The sequence below is a fragment of the Nannospalax galili genome, unplaced genomic scaffold (assembly GCF_000622305.1).
Source record: "Nannospalax galili isolate Female #2095 unplaced genomic scaffold, S.galili_v1.0 scaffold243, whole genome shotgun sequence".
In the NCBI taxonomy this organism is placed as follows: domain Eukaryota; kingdom Metazoa; phylum Chordata; class Mammalia; order Rodentia; family Spalacidae; genus Nannospalax; species Nannospalax galili.
The window spans coordinates 7,168,665-7,182,881 of record NW_008353490.1 but is presented as its reverse complement, the minus strand read 5'-3'; the positions used below and the strand labels follow the sequence as shown (position 1 = coordinate 7,182,881).

The 14,217-nt window shown below is 47.1% G+C and overlaps 1 protein-coding gene across 3 annotated transcripts in view; it reads left to right on the top strand.

The window, feature by feature from the left end:
• The window catches only part of Mbp (myelin basic protein), a 94,039-nt gene that overhangs the window by 3,153 nt on the left and 76,669 nt on the right, over window positions 1-14,217 (top strand). The window contains exon 1 of one of the 3 annotated variants that reach the window (XM_029554816.1): window positions 12,945-13,070. The exons of the other annotated variants lie outside the window; for them this stretch is intronic. Coding sequence (XP_029410676.1) covers window positions 12,960-13,070 — 111 coding nt within the window. The 5' untranslated portion in view covers window positions 12,945-12,959. Of the gene's footprint in view, window positions 1-12,944; window positions 13,071-14,217 lie in introns of those variants that run through there. 3 annotated transcript variants of the gene reach the window in all.

Below are 14,217 nucleotides of genomic sequence, written 5' to 3'. Positions count from 1 at the left end.
CAATCTTATCTAAAGGACTATTGACAACTGATTCCTGCTAGATGAGGAAGAGCTGGCCTTCCTAAAACAATGACATCTAGATAGGCTGACTAGATTCACCAGATGGACAAGTAGTGGGATTGACTGGGGGTGCAGACAACACAGGGGAGAGTAGCAGGGATAACAGGGTATAAGGGCTAGAGTGGGGGGAGGGAGGCTATGGGAGGGTGCTATCTGGGAAGTGGGACAGAGAAGCAGAGAAGATGTGAGAAGAGAAAGAGAGAGAGAGAGATGAGAAAGAGGAGGAGGTCCTGCCTGTGACCCATGGGACTCATCCTGCACTCAAGTTCTCAGAACAGGAATTACAGTTTCTTTGCTCTGGTGCATGGAGGGGAGGGGAAGTGGGACAGAGAAGCAGAGAAGATGTGAGAAGAGAAAGAGAGAGAGAGAGATGAGAAAGAGGAGGAGGTCCTGCCTGTGACCCATGGGACTCATCCTGGACTCAAGTTCTCAGAACAGGAATTACAGTTTCTTTGCTCTGGTGCAAAACTACTTCTGTCTTTCCGTATTTGCTATTTTTCAGCATATTCCCAAATTTCACTATCACCCTATTGAAAGCATGGGCATTTAGACTCCTCTGTGAATAGTGAATTTGATCACTTTACTAGCTCAGAACCTTCATTCCCTGTGTTAGTTAGTAGAAAACATCCATTCTGTTCTGCAGAGGAAAGCCCTGACTGTGGGCTAGGAAGCCTGAATCTTAGATGTGGTCAAAGGGAGGAAAATGGTTGTGCTTTTTCCTTAGCCTGGCACTAATTCAGACATCTGTCTTCTGAGTTCAGCTGTGTGTTATATGGGAAAAGCCATGGCCCTTTGCTGTGGAATCAGCAACATCTCTCCAAGTTCCCTCCCAGGGTCTTGGTGTGTCCTGGCTGCATTTTGAGTCTCCTATAAGTTTACACACAGATGCCCAGGTGTGAGATGTGAGGTGTGAGGTTTTCCCTCTACCCTATGACCCACTCTTGTGTGACCCAGGCTTTCTCCAGAACTCAGGTTGTCCCCTCTACCCTCAGAACCTTGGACTGTCTGTGGCACACAGACTGATAGCAACCCAGCCACAGGCTGGCAGGCACTGATTTTCCAGTGCTGTCCCTTCCCCGTGCCTTCTTCAACTTGTCGCAGAATGTTTTAGAAAGCACATCTGAGCAAGGCAAACAATACAGCCTGCAAACTATCCCATCCTTCCAGTCAGCTAGAATTGGCCTTGGCATGTGTGTCCCAGTGTTGGTGACACCGGCTTCCTCTCCCTGACCGGGATTTACTATGTGGGCTTGTCCTGGCAGTCCAAGTGGTAGCACTAACTATTCCCTTCTGAGTCCCTCCCCAACTCATGATCTTCATATGGGCTGTATGTGACCACAGAGTCCTGTTGCCTATTTTTCTGTCCATCTTTCCTCCCCACTGAAGAGTCAATTCTAATTATGAGAAATATGCTCACTTGCTATAGTCTTCTGAGCCCATCCAAACTTGTAGGGAAAGGAAAACTTTCAAATTCCTTGTCACAAAACTTGAGTCCAACATAAAATAGGGTATCCTGTCATTCTGGACAAAAGATAGTGTGCCCTCACAAAGAAACACTTTTCAAGTGCCCACTTCCTATGGCCTGCAGAGCATTTATTCAATAACAAAGAATTCTACAGTAAGGATCTTCATCTGATTCTAGTTTGGACTCAATTTCCACATCAGCCAGGTGGGTGATCACACATACTTTGTCTGAGAGCAAGTCCTGTGTTCTTCATGCTTGTATTTCACCTTGAAGTTCTGAATGGACTGTCTAGTTTCCCTGCTACCTGTTTATAAACATGTAAATGACCAGCTAATAGTAAGTGGGATGCCTCATTACTATAATGCTAACTTACACTGTGTTCTGATAGTTGTGTGGCTATGATTACCTGTACCATTGTACCCTGATGTGTTCAGTCACTGTAAAGAACATGTATTGGCCAAGTCTGCATGACTAGGATCTACTCTCAACAAAATCGAAAGTGGAAAGACAGCTCTGCTCAGGGCGCCAGACTGTAACAGTCCACGGTTTTCTACCTCTCAGAATGACTGGTTTGAAACCCCAACTTCAAAAACCCTCTTCTTCGTGACTCACTATCTCTTTCCTGTTGTTTGACACTGTAAAACAACATGCTGTGCTTTGAAATTACTTAATTCTGTCAAAGGAAGGTGGTTGAGAGAGGAAGTGAAGTCTTTTCTTAGGCCACTATTCTCTGAAACAGATAAAAGATACAACTTTAAACCTATAGTTTCTGTGTATGTTTTTATTTATGAGTTCTTTCTCTGTTAAACTCGGGCTTTTTGATGCTCCTGAGAATCCAAGGATAGCCTTCTCTGCTTCAGGCCACGCACACACACACATACACACACACACACACACACACACACACACACACACACACGCACGCACACACATGTTCATATACCCAAAGGATCTCTGGGCTGGAGCTGCAAACTGGGACTGGTCCAGGGACCCCGGCCCGGCCCACTCTAACACTCCTAGAATTCCCCTCCTCCTACACTGAAACAGAGGGGCACTCCACACCTTTCCCTGCCTCTCCTCAGACCCTCAGCCATGTGGCCAGATGTAGACTATCTTGGCAGCTTAATGGCTAACTGGTCACGTAAAAGAAGGGTCTTAACATCCCTCCTATTGCTGACCTTCAGGGTCTAGTATAGTAAGCAGATAATGCTCTGTTGACCACCTCTCATATGAAGCCCCCATCTCCCAGACATGCTGGCTCTGTTGGCCATGGGGAAGAAAGTGAGCATCCCTAGCCTCTTTTCTCCGGTGACTTCCAGTCTGCCCTGCAAGGTTTTCCCTTAGGGAAGCACTGCCTATGAATGTCATTGCTAACTTCCCACTCCTGCTGAGGAAGACCTCCAGGAAGTGACGAAATGGTCAGCTATGCCATATTGCACTGTTGGCCATGTCCCGGGATGAGGCCCTGGGTGAGACTCTGATCGAGAGCCTGGGTCCTTCTGTCCAACTGAAGAAGAAGGTACCAGAGTCCCTTAGGGAGATAGAGGTCACCCATTAAAGAGGCTGGGGACTGGGCTCTTGACTCAAAGCACAGTCACCCAAACTAGATGTTAGTTCCTCAGGTAAGATCAGTCTCAGAGTGCCATTTCTGCTTTCAGAAGCAAGGAAACTCCCATCTTTTTATTCGCCTTCTCAATCTCAAACAGCTCTAGTCACTAATTTGCCAGCTTTTTATTAATCTGTCCCTTCTGTGCTGTGGCAATGTGGCAGCCAGGGAAGGAAGTTGTTCCTACTGCTCTGGATGGTCCAAGGATGTACTCATGAAGCAGTTGAGGAACCCACATCCATGGAAACGGCTAGGGAAAAAACTGGTCCCATGAGGTAAAAGCAGCTGCCTGCTGAGGGTGTCCTGTGCTCTGCCATCCTTGGTGTTCAGAGCACAGATTCTGGGATGTCTGACTCCATCAGCTGGCCACTAGGGGAGGGCATCACCTTTGTCAGTGTTCATGAAAGTTCCAGGTGACTGACTCCTAGAGAAGGCCCACGTGCTCAGAACAGTGCACACTCATTCATTGGGCCAGCCCCAGCCTTTCTCCTGCATTGTTCTGTGGGTTTCTTCTTCCGAGCCTTCTGGAGACAGCTAGGCCTCCAGCCAATGACCCAGGAAGTATTGAAGACCCACTTAAGTGGCTTCGAGGACAACACTGGTGTTAATTTGGGGTCTTTTGGGAACCAGGCCCTTCGTGGACAGGCCCAGAGGCAGCCGTAGTGAAACTGGGTAGAAGCCTAACCATGGGAGACTATGTTCATTCTCACAGGTCACAGGGCTGGACATCTGAGGGCCAGCAGTTAACGGAATGGGTCTCCTCTCAGGCCTTGCAGACTCTGTCTTCTCCCTGTGTCCTTCCATGGTCCTTTGTGCCTATCTGTGCCCTACTCTTCTTCTTACGGAAACACCACTCTTGGAGCAGGGCCCATGCTAAGATCCCCCATTAACTCAAGTTCCTCTTTGAGGGCTCGTCTTTAAATACAGTCACTTTCTGCGGTGTTGAGAGTTAGAACTTCAACATACACATCTGGAGAAAGACAATTCAATTCTTACCCTATGTAGACCTGGGAAGTCCTGGGAAGTACTGGAAAGCTGAGAGATTAAAGAAGAGAACTCTCCAGGCCCTTGGCCCCAGCATCTGAGCCTTCCCTAGGAAGTTGTTAATACCTCCTGTCAGCCAGATGCCACACCACAGCCCAGCTTATCGTCCTGCTTCTCCCCAGGCAGACCCCATCACAAGGCAGGCTCTACCATACAAAGCAGACCTCACCCAAAGAGCAAGTCCCACCCACAGGACAGTCTCCACCCACAGAGCTGGTTTTTCCCACAGGAAGGAGAAAGGCCCACCACAGATCTAGCCCCATCTACTAGATAAGCTGGACCACAGAGATATACCAATCCCAGCCAGGGCTGGCATCTTCTAAGTTCTATCTTCTTGAGTGTTCCTAAGTGGCTACATCCCTTCAAGTTCAGATGTCAACCAGGGGTTTAAATTAGTTCATTTCTACGTCCTTTCATGCATGCATAGTGTCCTAAGTACTGACTCTATTGGATGCTGCTGGGCGCTGATGAAAATCCTGGCTCATGCCACTAGCTTCAATAACCTCTGCAGATTTCCTGATTCTTTGGCTATAGCCACCTCAAGACCAGGAGGGAAGTGACACCATGAACAGTGAAGCAGTGACTGTAGTGCCCCTGAGGCAGCACTAGCAGCTGATAATCTGTATGGGTTGTAGGGAAAACACGACCCTGTATCTATCCTCGCTTCCTAACCAGGGGGACCAGCAAGATTGTGATACTGCCAGTCAGAGGCATGATGAGGAATGGAGAAAAGCAAGCTGTAAGGAGCCTCAGACCTTAGGAAAGGGACACAGCGTCTCTGTGTGTTCCTGGGGATTGGGACAAGCCCGGCTATGTCAAAATACCATCAAAAGACAGACAGGGCTTTGGTACTTACAATAGCATTCCTTCCCACAAACTTCTTGTCAGGATGCTGAAGGCCATGCATTCGGGGGATTCCAACAGTTCCCCTATGCCTGCTTCCCCTACAGGAAGAACCTGTGTCCTCAAAGGCCATGGCTTTGTCCGGTCATGGTGACACATCAGAGCAGCTGCTGGGACCTAGGGCCCTTATGAGGAGCTCGGTCATTCAGGGAGTAGCTAGCATCTCCACACCTCTGGATCTCCATTTTCACCAGGATCATGGATTGAGGGAGCCACTGGCTCTCAGCATGTGGGGGTGAGGGTAACTTTGGGGCCATGGTGAGGACTTTGCTTGGCAGGCAACCTGAGTCATGTCCCAAAGGCCGTCTGCATCCCTCTTCAGTGTGGAGACCTGGGCATTATTGCTCCTTATGGCACTTCTCAGAGCAGCATCCGACAGAGAAGAATGAGTGGCCGCCCTGTGCAGTGCAAAGATTTGTCACTGGAGACTGCCCATAGAGGAAAGGGGACAGTCAGTGCAAGAAAGGACTTAAGGAAGAGTCGGTGGGCTGTGGCAGGAGGAGGAGCCTGATACTTGGCCGTACTGACCACAGTCCTTGGAAAGCTACCTCCACCATCACCAGAGTTCAGAGTCCTGGCCCCAACTCAACAGGGTTTATCAACATTTCTCTGTTGGTTGAGTGGTAGACACTAGAAGGTTCTGGAACAGGGAGGCCTGGTCACTGGGGCCTCTCCTACCCACCTGAAGGACTAGGGGTCACAGTATCGAGGAACTATTTGTTAGGCATTAGAATTCTCTTGAGTTGGCCTTTGGACTTAGAGGTGTTTCCTCTAGGGTAACCCTGCCTCTGGCAGGTTCATTTGCATATTTAATCATTGTTCAAACCTGACTCTCTATGAGACTGACATATTAAAATGACATTCTGAGAAATGAGACACTTAGTTTGCAAATATAAGCAGAGTTGTTGATGCAACAGAGCACTTTCCACCAAGATAAAAACAGAATCTTTCACTCTGAAAGGGAGAATCTGTTTCCATGAGAACGCTGGCACCCCAGCTGTGAGGGGGGCTGGCTGCTCCTCCAGGCCACGCCTCAGGAAGCCAAACACTCTGAAGCTCCCGTAGTCCGTCACCAGGCTGTCTAACTTGGCAGTCAGCTCTGCACCTTTTCTCACACCCACCTCAGGAATGAGAAGTGGCTAGATTCAAACCATCTTGGCCTGCTTTCCTCCCCATGGAAGTTCAATCCAGACAGGACAGCCATGCTGTCAGTCCCATTATTGGACACATTGACAGCCCCAGGGCATGCTGGTAACCTGGGATGGCTTGCTGAATGACTGATCAAACACTAACTAGCCTAGTTATCTGGGATGTTCCAGCACTTGTCTCTCCAGGCACAGGGAGGTAACAGTGAATGACACCTGAGGACACCAGTGTTAGGAGAGCAGGAATCTATCCTGCTCAATCCCAGAGAACACTGGGAAAGGGGACAGAAGCTGGACCCCAAAGAACTGCAAGTCCATGCTTCTCTTCCCCATTTTGCACCTCACTCTTTCACCTATCTGTCACAGAACAAGAATGGGAAGCACCGAGACCTCGTCTCCTTTCCCACACCAGACTCACACCCACAGCGTGGTAATAGGGTTGGCAGACACAGAATTTGCAGGGGAATTTTACCTTCCTGATTCAACTACAGTATGTAGGAGGGGGGTTTGATTCACTGTGTGAGCATCAATGCATAATTTCCATTTTTTTAGGCAAGTCACATAAATAATGCTTTTTGAGAATGCAGCCAGTTGCCCAGTTATTGGCAGAGTATATGATTACAAGCTTACAGGACTGAAAGGTACAGGCCACAGACACTTACCAAACTAGAGTGGCACATGGGGGAGCACCCAGGTACTGCCAAAGGTTCTTAGATTGTAGATAAGCAGACTCCGTGTTGCACCAAGGAGTGGTAGACAGTGTTACATCATTCTCTGTCTCTCTGTCTCTCTCTGTGTCTCTCTGTCTCTCTCTGTCTCTCTCTCAGCACTAAAAGTCTTCATTTGACTTTAGTTGCAGAACTTCAGACTCTTTTTTTAAAAGATTTTACTTTATTTTTAATTACCTGTATATGTGTGCTTCTGTGTGTGGAAATGTACATGTGAGTGCAATGCCCAAAGAGGCCAGAAGAGGGCCTCGGATTCCCCCTGGTTACAGATAATGATTGTGAGCCATCCAACATGGGTACTGGGAACCAAACTCAGGTCCTCTGTAATATTAAGCATTCTTAACCACTAAACCATCTCTCTAGCCCCAGAACTTCAGACTACCTTTTAATAGAGATGGTGCATACAGCTGCAGAACCATCCAGGAACGTTCATCTCTAGCCTCCCATCCAGGGCCTGCAGGCTGCACCTTCCAACACCAATGTTCCAGATCTGTGCTGCCCTGGAGTAGCTGTCAGATACCTGCGGCTGATAGCCCAAGGAATATGGCTTCTGCAACCTAAAACAGATATTTGTTGTTTGGGGTTTTTGTTTTTTGAAAAAAAGTCTCCCTGTAGCCCCAGCTGGCCTGGAACTCACTATGTAGACAAGCTTGACCTCAATCTCACCTGTATCTGACTTTTGAGTGCTGGGATTAAAGGTGTGTACCACCAAATCTTTAAAGGCAAATTTTTTAATTTAAAAAATATATTTATTTATTTATTTATTGCATGTGTGTGAATGTTTTATCTTTATTTATGTAAGTGCATCACAATGCCTTTGGAGGCATTGCCCATGGAGGCCAGAAGAGGATGTTGGATCTCCTGGAACTGAAGTTATGGATGGTGGTCAGCCACCATTCGAGTGCTGGGAATCAAACCCAGGTCCTCTGCAAGAGCAATTAGTACTCTTAACTGCTGAGCCATCTCTCCCATCCTAAAGGCAGAATTCTTAATGTCCTTTATTTTTAAAGAATCTGGCTGCAAATAACCGCATGTTGTAAGTGGCCTGCTCTGCTGGATTCTGGATGGAGCTGCCCCTGTTTCTAAGCCCTGCCAGATTGGCATTAGCTTTATTGAGTCAATGAACAAAAGATTGAGGGATGGGGAGCTTTCCTAAAGTCATGCAGTTGTGTACAAAAGCAATTATTATATTCAGAAGGTAAAACCTAATGAAGGTGAATACACATGAACACCAGAAACTGAAGACCAAGCAGATGGGCTGTAAACTACACAGCAAATAAAGACACACGTGCTTGAGTCCCCTTCCAGCAGGAAGTATCTCACACTTCATTTTGTCTTCTGCACCATAAATATGCCTGCTATATACACTTCATTTTGTTTCCTATACCATTAAATTATACCCACTGTAGCCTTCAGAAGCACACACATAGCAACAACATACATCTGCAGTTCACTTCTGGAATGATGCATCCTTGAAGCCTGGCCTGCCTGTTTGCTCAGAGCTTCTAGAACATCAGAGTTCACACAAGGAGGAATACTATAGTATGGAAAGAGGAGTCTGATAAAGAAACTGCTCTGGAATCAATGTGTGATCAGAAGCCTGATGGCACTCTGGAAAGCAAAGTGAAGGAGCACCTGACTGAGAGTTGGGGGAATGCTGAGTAGGTGTCCTGGGTGCTCTGAGGAAGAGAGGTGTGAGCACCCATGCTAGACTATTTCTGCAGAGCCACAACCACAGTAAGAACACACAGAGAACATGCTCACAGCCCTCGCTGGAGTCCCCACAGTGCCCCAGTGTAGCTTCTGGGGCCTGGGTGTCTGGAGTCCCTCCTGACATTAGAGGAGCATCTCCTGCAGCTTACAAGCTACTAAAAGGTTCTCCAGCATGTGGAGTCACAAGTGCTTTTGCTTAGGGGTGAACTCAGAAAGTCTCTTCCCACAGCTTCGCATGCAGAGTGAATACAGAGTTGGCTCCGGTTTTCAGGCAGGTAGGCGGGTGCTCTGCTTCATCTGACAATCCAAGAACACAGACACCTTTGTAAACCAAGAGTGGCCATAGGTCTAACCAAAGGGAATGTAATTATTAATGACATGCAATGTAATTAGCAAGCACAACCAGGGCTTCCGCACCCATACTGTGAATGATGCCTCTGATTATGAAGCTGCCTCAGGTGCCACGAAATCTGTAGCACAGTAAATCTTATCACCTGGTCTGTACACAGAGCCCCAGGCTTCACTTCTCTCCAGTCCTGCACCCAACTGCCACCATTGTCTCCAACTGGTCATTAGGGACCTCTGAGTGGCCCCTTTACACCGTGGCCTAGGTGTTCAATAAGAGAGCCAGATCTATGAGTTTTGGGATGATTCCAAAGTCCAGAAGGGCTCTGAGATACAGCTTAGGCCAGAGACACTCAGGGCCCCTGGGAGATGACCTCTGTTCTTTCACCTATATTGTAGGCTTTTTGTTTGGTTGGCTGGTTTGCTGGCTAGCTGGCCAGTTGGTTGGTTAGTTGTCTGTCTGGTTGTCTGTCTGTTGTCTGTTTGACTGACTGGTTGGTTGGCTGCCTGGCTGGCTCATTAGATGGTTGGTTGGTTGGTTGGTTGGTTGGTTGGTTGGTTGGTTGGTTGGTCGGTCAGTCAGTTGGCTGACTAGCTGGTTAGTTTGGGAATTCATTTTTATTAGAAACTGACATAGTTTGCAAGCATCTATCACTAGACTTACAGGGTACAACAGATGCTATATGTGGGGTTTTTTTTTTTTAGTTGGTTGTCAAATGTGAGTGGCACAGGCATGTAAAAGCAGTTCTGTGTCGAGTAGAAACAGCAGGATGTGCTCTAGCCCCCACATCCCTCCGTGTCCTCCCAACTTGTGTACTGAGGAGCTTTGGGGTACAGAAGGAAGTAGCTGATGTCCTAGAATCCAGAGCCTGAGTCTCTGAGGGTTCTCTGTGCTCACCTGCAGGAGCCCTGACAGAAGGGCTGGGGCAGAAGGCAGAGCTCAACTGTCATCAGAGATGGGATGCCCCATCCAGAACAAGATGTTCAGGGATCACATGAAGCAGGGCTATTAAAGGCAGAGAGTATCTAAGTCTTTAAGGGATAGTTCCAGGTCACACTTGGGTTTATACAGGTGACATCAGGAAGGTGAGTAGGGCAGGGCAGGTGTCCTGGTGGCTTCCCTGTAGTGCCACCATGCCACTTCAGGAGTGGAGGACTTCTGGGAGTGGATGTGTACTCACTGCCCTCTCAGATGTCACAGCAGGATGTGGCTAAACACAACTGATTTCCATCCCAATAGTCCTCTTCTGCTCATCCATCCCAAGTCTTTGGAGCTCACTGGGCCACAGCCTCTCATCCCATGCCAGGAAACTCTAGATAATGCTGCTGATAATTGAGGACATGTTTACTTCAGATTCTGAAAGTGCAAAGCACAGTCTTCCGTAAGATGTTTTCTATCCTCTGCAACCTGGTTTTAAGATTTACATTTGGAAGTAAGAAGTTTCATTAACATTTACTTTTATTATTTTAAATGCTGTGTATGTGTGTGTGGAGAGGTACACATGAGTGCAGGTGCCCATGGAGGCCAGAGGCCTGGGATCCACCTGGAGCTGGAGTAACAGGTGGTTGTGAACTGCCTGATGTGGATGCTAGGAACCAAACTCAAGTCTGCTACAAAAGCACTCTTCACTCTGAGCCTCTGAGCCACCTCTTCAGCCCTGGGAGAGTTTAATCTGCACTGTATACTGTGTGTATGTTTAGCCTGTGTATGCATGTATGAATGTGCATGTGTGTTCTCTGTGCACATGTGTATGCTATGTGCAATGCATATGCATGCACATGTGTGCACATGTGTACTTATGTGTGGTGTGTGTGCCCTGTGTGTATGTATATATTGCATGCTGTGTGTATGTGTGTGTTCTATGTATGTATGTACATATGTGTTCCATGTGTAGATTTGTGTGTATGTGTGCTAAATACATGTGTATGCATGTGTACATGTGTCCTGTGTGAGCATGTGTGCTGTGTAACTGTGCATGCACATGTATAGTATGTACATGTGTGTGTTTGTACTTGTTCTGTGTCTATATTTGTACGTCTGCTGTGTATATGCATGCATGTGCTGTACTGTGCATGTGTGTGCTGTGTATGCATGCACACATGTGCACATGTGTTGTGTAGTATGTGCAGATGTGTTTACAGGTGTCCTGTGTGTTTGAGCATGTCTACTGTGTGTACATGTGTAGTATGTATGTGTGTCTTTATATGTGTATTGTGTATTTGTGTGCTGTGTTGTGCATGTGTGTTCTGTACGTATGTATGTATGTATGTGTGCTGTGTGTGTACATGTGTGGTATGTGCACATGTGCTGTGCATGTGCATGCTGTATGTATGTGTGCACCTGTGTTCTGTTCATATGTGAGGGGTGTGATTGTGTATGGATGTGGTGGGTGGCTCTACTCCTCAGCCTCCAGCCTTGACCCTCCAGCTCTAGGAGTGGCTTCTACTCAGTCTCAGCTCTGCACCCGGTTGTTTCCAACACATCTTCTCCCTGTTGCAATTTGGTGCCTGCAGTAACATCATATTGTTAAATTTTAATTATCAGGTAGTTGTGGAGAAAGTTCATCATTATGCTCCTGCCTCTGATACTTGGAACGGAGTCCTCATTATTTAATGCCTCCTAATTACACTCCCATAAGTCCTACGCAACCAAACACACCTTAGTAAATAAACGAGGCAAAGAGCCCGTGGTGATTTAAGATCCTTGCCACATAGATTATTCACCCAGTACCAGCTCGTACTAAGGCACCTGATGGAAAAACAATGTCTAGAACCTTAAATGTGGAAGGAGGCTTAAGGAATGTTAGGACGTGTTGGCTCAACTTTCCCTCTCTGGAAATCACTGTGAGGAAGAGCAGTTTTGGTCCAACCCAGAGCTCCCTCTCTCTCATCCCCTGGGGCTGGACTCCAGTCCGGCTAGCCTCTTACGCCCCTGCACTGTGCTGTGAACCCTCTTGCTACACCGTGTGGTGGCACCTCGGCATATGGAACATGGGCTCATCCCAGGGTGAGAAAAGATGAACTAAAAACAGGAGAAGGGAATATGAACACAGAGTAACCTGGTGCCACCTGAACACCAGCCCTCTCCCAGGGTCAGGAGCCCCTCCCACCACTCTGCACAGGGAGGTGTGATAGTCCTGTGGTCCTGTCACAGGAGAGGGTGCAGAGTCATGGTTTTGCACTGCAATTTTAGACCCCAGTCCCATGATACATTTCCTGATTCCTTGCAGCAGCTGTGGTTTTGAATGAGCTTGGCACCAGCAGCCACATCTCCAATTTTTTTCTGTTGAATAAAACGAAAGGCTGTAGTGATTCAGGAAGTAGCTATGTCTCAGCTTTCCAAATAACAGAAATTGAAAACAATTGGAGGGTCATCTTTTCTGTGATGATTTTGGTGTTTTTTGAAGTGGATTATTCAGTATATTTCAAAAGGAAACATGCCATAGAATTTGGAGGCTGTCCCAGGAGTGTGCTGCTTTTGACAAGTCCTTTTGCACATGAGTTCTTTCTCAACAACGCCTCACTGTTTACAAGGAAGCCAGGTGTGTGTTTTGTTTCTGAGTGTGCAATACTGTGGACTAGACTAAACAGGGGCTGATTGTGATTTTTCCAAAGTCACGATTTCCTTGGTGCTTAAAAGTATGACTAGCTCAGGAAATCTACGCGCACGGTTCCTGGATGATCATGTGGACTGTGAGGATGAGTCAAACACTCTGGAAGGTTTTTCAGAATGTTTTTACAACTTGGATCATCACTTGTGAACCAAGAGACTTTTGGGGCCTGGACAGCTTCCCCTGAGTGCACTTTTGCAAAGAACACCACACCCAGACAGCAAGTGAGGAGTTGGCCTCGGTTGATCTTGGTGATGGGTAGCTCTTTGCTGTGTGCAGGAAATTCCCAACCCACTTGGGCTCCTTCAGGTGACTCTTCCTGCCAAGGACTCTGCGGTCATGGGTGCAGGCCTCCTGTGTTTTCCCAGCCCTTGCACCAATCTGGAGCAGGCCTGCTGTTCTCAGGACTCACAGGGACACAGAGTTGGCTTTGAAGAAATCTCTGCTGAGGTAAAGTGGCCAGTCCACAACCTGGGTTCGGTTGTCAAGCAAGGCAGCCAAACACAGCTACAATCATAGTTTGAGAGAGTCTCGGTCTCCCTGTCCACCCCTCTCTCCCTCCTTCCTTTCTTCCTCTGTCCCGCTCCACTTGATCTCACTGCACTGTTACAGTAAAACCTGTTTTTCAAAGCAGATTTTATTTCTACATTTCCAAAGACTTGGAAACAGTCAGGAAGGAGGCAAATAGCTAAGGTTAAGGGGTGATGATTCCTGGGGCCTGTGTTGACCGTGCTGCCTTTACCCATGTGACCTCATTCAGTGTTCACCCTAAGCCCCTGTGCCTACCTCTTGTGGGAGGGGACACTGGGAGAGTCTAGTGGAAGAGCTCAGTATGTGGTATTGTTTCTCTTTAGAGCAGGGACAAGCCTTTTTTCAAAGACTTGACCCACTGCCCTCTGTCACTGGCCCTATAGGAAGCATTTAAATAAAGGACAGCTCAGAAGCCCAGAACAATATTTTAACCAGGACCGTTTTGTATTATATAAAACTAAAGGAAATGCATTTGCCTTCAAAAGAAGATCAGAAACTTCCATCGCCTTGTATTTTTAAATGTAAACTGATTTTTGAACTGAATAATTGCCCTTCCATGAATTATTTTTTGAATTGCTATAGCGTGTTCCTTGAGGCCATTTCGCACAAGTATATCATGTGCTCTGAGTGTAGCCCCGCCCGCTGCCCTTCTGTTCCTCACCCTCCACCTCAGTCCCCTTTGTCCCTGAGACAGTTTTCCTGCTCCTTCCATGTCATCTGTGTGATTTTATTATCTCTATAAAATCTAGGACCCATGAGTGAGAAAAAAATGTGATCTCTTTCTTTGACTTAATTCAATTAGTTGTGAGTTTGTTTTAAGCACGTTTTAATCTAACGTGAAATTCACTCGACATCAAACTCTGCAGTTGACAGTGCCAGGCTGAACAGACATAGTCTCTCTACTGCCTTCCTGAGGGGCCTGTCCTTCCCACTCACTTGGCCAGCTGAAGTACCAGTAATGTTCAGGAATAAACTGCCAGATATCTGTGTCCTAAAATAGGAACCAGTTTGTCCAGTTGCGTAACAGACCTTGATAAGTGGTTTCAATGTGAACACTGAGTAATGC